Source organism: Leptodactylus fuscus, chromosome 2 (assembly GCF_031893055.1).
Source record: "Leptodactylus fuscus isolate aLepFus1 chromosome 2, aLepFus1.hap2, whole genome shotgun sequence".
In the NCBI taxonomy this organism is placed as follows: Eukaryota; Metazoa; Chordata; class Amphibia; order Anura; family Leptodactylidae; genus Leptodactylus; species Leptodactylus fuscus.
The window spans coordinates 91305971-91312628 of record NC_134266.1 but is presented as its reverse complement, the minus strand read 5'-3'; the positions used below and the strand labels follow the sequence as shown (position 1 = coordinate 91312628).

At 36.6% G+C, this 6658-nt stretch overlaps 1 protein-coding gene across 1 annotated transcript; it reads left to right on the top strand.

The window, feature by feature from the left end:
* Nucleotides 1–1557: 1557 nt before the first annotated feature.
* On the top strand, nt 1558–5247 carry AVPR1B (arginine vasopressin receptor 1B). The gene is made up of 2 exons (XM_075262680.1): nt 1558–2443; nt 4973–5247. Exons 1-2 carry the CDS (start codon nt 1558–1560, stop codon nt 5245–5247), a joined length of 1161 nt encoding a protein of 386 aa, XP_075118781.1.
* The last annotated feature ends 1411 nt before the right edge of the window (nt 5248–6658 follow it).

The window sequence follows — 6658 nt, the reverse complement described above, 5'->3', positions numbered from 1 at the left end:
ATCTCCCTCGTCACTATCACCCATCCTCTCCATTCTGCCAAAGACCTTAGACTTGTATTCTCGGTTATCTCAACATCCCACTCCCGTCTCCAAGACTTCTCTTGAGTTGCAGCAATGTTCTGGAATGCTTTACCTGGGATAATCTGATTAATAGCCAAATACATCAGCTTGAAACATGCCCTAGTCACATCTGTTTAGACAGGCTTATCACATAAGCTGATCATGTTGTTTTACATTTTCTCACAATAAGCTAACATTACTTGTCTTAAGCTATCCTTTCTAATTTATACCCCTCCATATAAAGGTTACTGTGCACTCCACGCATGTAGTATCTGTATATTCACAGATACCAGCTCATGACAGGCTCAGTTATATGAGCTTATCTATTAATAGATGGCTGAACCATTGTACCAAACAGGCCCAATTACCTCTTGTGTCCCCAGATTTCCTCATAGATTGTAAGCTCTTCCAAGCAGGGCCCTCACTCCTATTGTTAAGTATGTACATTTTTCGCCATAGACCCATGGCATAGACCTGTAGCACAGTACCCATAGTAATGTATGTACCCTACACTACCTCTGTATGCCAACCATACAGAGTTTTTTTTTCTGTTGAGTTCTGCATGTAAGATAAAATTGTGTCAGCTTCCACTGAATGCCATTTCTTCGGGAGGGGGGGGGGAGAATATGTCTGCAATATGATACTGATCTAAAATACCATATGGCGACACATGTGGCAGACAAGCCTCTGTAGTATGAAGCGTGTGCATCACGTGTGCCTTGATACAAGCTTTATACACATGGAACTACAAATGTATATTCCTAAAATCTAAACAAATAGAGGACTGAGCTTTAAATCTTACAATTAAATAAACTAATGATTTCTTAGAAACAATGCATGTTATATGGCTGCTTGGTTTTTATTATTAAGGCTGTAACTGTGCAACAACATTTATGCATCTTATTTAAGTATCACGTGTCTATATCAGATCATAAATATATGAGTTATTAATCCAGGGAATCAATTATGAAGTTTATGTAAGAAGACAGGTAGGATTTCCTTCACATTAGAGCAAATTGTAGGATTTTTCTATTGGTGTTTCCATAGAACCTGACTAGTGATGTCAGACAGAAGGCAGGAGAAGTGTATATAGAATGGGGCTTAGTCTCTTATTTCTGCAATTTTTTCCAGTAATCAGCTCCAACCAACATCATGATTTTTGGGCATCTCACATCTATGAGGACTTATCAGGAGATACATGATCATATGTAAAGACATAAAGATTTGATCTGCAAAAAGGCAAAAAGAAATTCCTTGGATTTGAACTATTATTATGCTATTTTTTATGTTTTTTTAAATTCATTTTTGCCACCTGTAATGATGTAAAATGAAACTGGATATAATACAATAATTAAATTTAGAGAGACTCTTAGGAAAATTCTGGCTTACTACTGTCCATACTTAGCTCTTAGGAATAGATATATAGCATACTGATGTAAAAACAAATTAGCTTTTCTAATTATTGTTAATTACTTAAACCTTAAAAGGCATAGTAACATGGAAACAAGCCAATATCCCGTAGACACAGCTGTAAAGTCTGCCGATTTTTACAATTCTTCAGACTCTAGAGATGAAGATCTAGCTAAGGCGGAGATAGCAGTTCTAGGCACCGTCTTAGCAATTACCACTTTTGGAAATGTAGGATTGCTCCTTGCCATCTACAGGAGAGGGAAGAAGATGACCCGAATGCATCTATTTATTGTGCATCTTGCATATACAGACCTCGCAGTTGCCTTTTTCCAGATCCTTCCCCAAATGATATGGGACATTACTTTCCGGTTCATAGGATCTGATTTCCTTTGTAGGATGGTAAAATATACTCAAGTCATGAGTATGTTTGTCTCCACTTACATGCTTATGATGATGACCATAGATCGATATATAGCCGTGTGTCACCCACTTAAAACATTACAACAACCAACTAGATATGCCTATATTATGATAGGAATCACATGGATCATTAGTTGTCTCTTCAGCCTTCCTCAAATCTTTATCTTCTCTCTTAAGGAAATTGAACCTGATTCAGGCGTTATAGACTGCTGGGCGGATTTTCGCTACCCATGGGGAGCTAAGGCCTATATTACCTGGAACACTATATCCATATTTGTTGTGCCTGTAGGTATCCTGGTGATTTGTTACAGTTTGATCTGTTGTGAAATATGCAAGAACCTCAAAGGAAAAATGCAGACGTATGGAGCAAGACAGAGAGAAAGCAATGGACAAGTGATGCCATCTAGAGTCAGCAGCATTCGCACAATCTCAAGAGCCAAAATAAGAACAGTGAAAATGACTTTCGTTATTGTCCTTTCGTATATTATTTGCTGGACACCATTTTTCAGTGTTCAAATGTGGTCAGTGTGGGATGAAAATGCACCAGATGTCGGTAAGATTTACTATTTACTATTAAACTATGTAAAGAAATGCATCACAACCGACCTAGTACTTGGAATAAGGTTTTATTAGACAGATGACTATTGTGTATAGTTATTGCTGTACAGCAGTCGTCCCCAACCTATAGTTCATTTCATGTGGCTTGTCAAGTGGGTTTGTGTCTGAGCATGCAGATATGCGTTTTCTTATCATGGCCGGACATGTCCGCATGTATCAAGAGATGAATATTTATTCACAATATATCACAATGTGATATGTAGTGCCTTGTGTGTATGACATCAGGGAGCCTTGTGAAGGCTCTTAGGCCTGTAATAAGAAGATATCTATTGTGACCTGTCACCAGGCTCAATAGCTATACACAGATTTTCCCATAGATTGCAATACCTTTAATGATTGCAGATTAAAGGGTATAAAAAAAGTTTAAAAAAAAAATCAAATCACCCCCATTTCCATACATTACAAATAATAATAATAATAATAATAATAATAATTAGCCATCTTCATGTCCGAAAATGCACACACTATAAAATATTTATCCCATAGGGTAAACATCATAGCGGTAAAAAAGATGAAAATAGCCAAATTGAAAGTAATCAAAATGTCGGCCGTTCCCCAAAATGGTTTATATCAAAGCCACATCTTGTGTGGTAAAAAGAGATCTCTTACACAGCTTCATACACGGAAACATAGAAAGGATACAGATGTCAGAATATGGCAACTAAAAAAATTTGGGGTACTTTTTCAAAGTTTTGGATTTTTTTTGAAAAGTGATAAAACATGACACAAACTATATGAATTTGGTATCTCTGTGATCATGCTGACCCAAAGAATATAACAAATGTATCATTTTTACTGCCCTAAACCCTAAATTTGCTATTTATACATGGAAGACAGTCAAAATAAAATTCCATTTCCATGCTTAAAAAGCAACATCTCAGCATTATTATGCCTACATATAATTTATTTCATTACGGTGAAGTTTGTACTCCTCTGTGGCCAAAAAATAGATATCTGGCAATCTGCTATCTATCCTGTGTGTGTCTGTGTCACCACCCAGTGGTTGTGTTGTGAATTGCTATTGTCTATTGTAATAGCTATAATTGCTATTGTGTCACAATACTCTATTTTTCATCAGAAATTTTAGTCCTTAAGCAAATTATAGCGAAATGACATCTGTATATTTCTACCTGAATGATGCCGCCATCTGGTTGATAAGCAACAAATAGAGAGTCCAACCCATGTAGCTCTAGGTTTGTCCCATCTAATCTAGTTTTCTGCAAGTGATTTCATTGTGTCCTGTGTTTCTGATGCAAGGAGGGCTTCATGCTCTCTATATCACACAACAACCCTCATCTTTTCTACAGTTTATGTCTCACATTTATGGTCATCAAACTGGAAGAATATCACCTTTCAGCAGATCCTGGAGGAAACAAGGAGTCTTTGGATACCATAATGAACACATATTGATGTGGCTATGTAGCTATGCATCTCCTAGAACTCATGGCATAACACATCCCTAGCCATCTAATTCATTGTACAGGTATATGAACTATAGGAGTCTGTTAACCCAGTCTTAAGATCTTGTACTCCTTTGCACAGCAATATACTGTAATATAAAACCCTGCACATCTGCACAATGTTATTACTACATTATTAGACTGGTGTTCCTGGCCACTGGCTCTCCATGACGCTGTCTCATGGCTCAGGAGCACCAATGTGTTGGGGAAATCTTTGACGGACTCAGCACTGCAGCCAGCTCATTCTCTTGTAATCGACCAAAACATGGTGAAAATAGTCCTTTGCTTGTGTTTGTTATGATGCGTATAATTTCTAGATATGTCCATGTAACATTCTTAAATAGTCCACGCTTGGTGGAAACTTTGAACTGCTGACATAGATAACATAAGTAGTACATAGCTGAAAATCCTCGCTTTCTAAGCTTTGTGCACAATAAAGTAGTAAAAGCAAAAGGAAATGCCATGTAGGTTGCAATATGACGGAATCTGTTATTTTAACTTTTTTATCTTTGAAGACTGTATTATATAATCCTATGATGTATGTTTATGTAATTACATCAATATATAAAGGAATATTTTATCCTAATATTGAAATTAATTCACCATCATACAGCATGGGAAGAATATGCAAATCTGACTTCCATGATGTAATTAGGATGTCAGTGTCATTATACAGCATATAAAGCTGTTGGCACATATTATAAAACATAAGCAAAATACTACATTACCACAGAATAGAGAGCGTACATGTGACACACTCACTAATACAGGTAAACCCCAAATGTGTCAGTATGGAATTTGTAGGTAACATAAGTTGCAGTTCTCACTATTATATACATGTAGTAATGTGTGACGTTGAACTTCAATGCAATTTTTCAATGCAGATACACTATAAATCTGGTATACGTGTATTGATAATCTGTTTTTATCTGTTTTTTTCCAAGCTGAAGTTGGTTTGTGATATTTTTATATTTATTGCTTCTTTTCCATGTTTCCTCCTTTAGACTCTTCAGATTTTGCATTCACCATTACAATGCTGTTGCCCTGCTTGAGCAGCTGCAGTAATCCATGGATTTATATGTTCTACAGCAGTCCCCAACTATGTCCAAGAATCCCTTTTCTTCATACCCGTAGACAAAATAGCACAGGAAGCGCCTCCAGCCGTCGGGACACCCTGCTGACCCAGATCCGGACACATTCATTGCATATGCAGGGCACGTGCCACAGTCAACTGTACCCAACATATGAAGACACGGTAGTGGACTCAGCACTCATTTGATATTGATCCACAAATAAATATTTTCAATTTTAATAGAGGTTATTAATTTTGGATGAAAAAACTTTATTTTGTAGTCATATGGTTGAATAATAAAGCAGAAAATGTAATCTTTGTGTAAAAGGAAAGATAGATATGTATTGGCAAGTAATAATTGGAGACTACTGGGCCAGATTTACTAATGAAAATACATTAGAATTCTGTGCATGCCTTGTACCACAATTATCAATAATTTTAGATGATTTTTATGCCTAACTGACAAAGGGGTGTGGTCTAAAGAATAAGGGGTGTGATTTAACTGTGTAAATGAAGTGTCAATTCCCTAAAGATTAGACGGCATTAGTAAATCTACCCTTTGTGTATATAGCAGAAGAATGTACAGTATATCTTAAATGTGTTACTATCTCCTGTATAGCTTATACCTAATACTATTTTAATATGCTGTATTCATTATGGCAAAATAAAAGCTTAAATCTTTGTGAAATAATATCCAAAAAAAAAAAATTATGAACTGAAAATTTTTGTGTTCAATCTGAAAAGTTGTTTTGCGACCTAAATATTGCTCATTATATTTTAACATCACTTTCTTTATATTCTTAATTGTCCCTTTTTTTTTTACATTTTAGTCACTACCACTTCTGCTTCCTTCCCTTTCATGTTGCAGATTTTGTTGCGTTTTTTTGAGCCAGGAGTGAATGCCGCAGAAAGAAGAACTATAAGAACTTCTTATATGTTTCTCATTCCTGTTCTGGCTCAAGAAAACGGAGATATCAACAACAAAAAAGCAGCTTTTTCGTAACCTGGGGTCTTAGCCTTAAACAGCGCAGTTGTAGTTTTTTATTAGTGTTTTAGTGAAAACTGGGACTAGATCAAAGAAGAAGTAAAATGTCAGTCAGTTCTTTAGTATTCAGCCTTTCAAAACAACACCAGACTAAGCTGTGTTAGTGAGGGATATGTCACTTTGGACGTTAGAACAACACTAAGGGTTAGTTCACATCTGCGTTTGGTAATCCAAAATGCATTGGCAAGCAGTCTGCAGTGAAAGCACATGGACCCCATAGACTATAATGGGGTCCATGTGCTTTCCACACGAGTCATGTGGACAGGAAAGTAGATTGTGAACTACTTTTCTGTCTGCATGTTCCGTGCTGAGACCATGGGGAAATCACACAGACCCCATTATAGTCTATGGGGTGCATTTGCTTTCACTGCACACCACTTGCCAATGCGTTTGGTTTTCCATCCGAGAGGGTAGGGTCCCCATGTGTACTCCCTGAATGGTCTACCAAACGCAGATGTAAACTAACCCTGACATTTAAATTCATGTATTCTGAATTCATGCCACACAGATTATGAATATGATACCTATAGAGTCTATGAGAAAGAATGCCTCCATTTATAAAACAACTTTCCT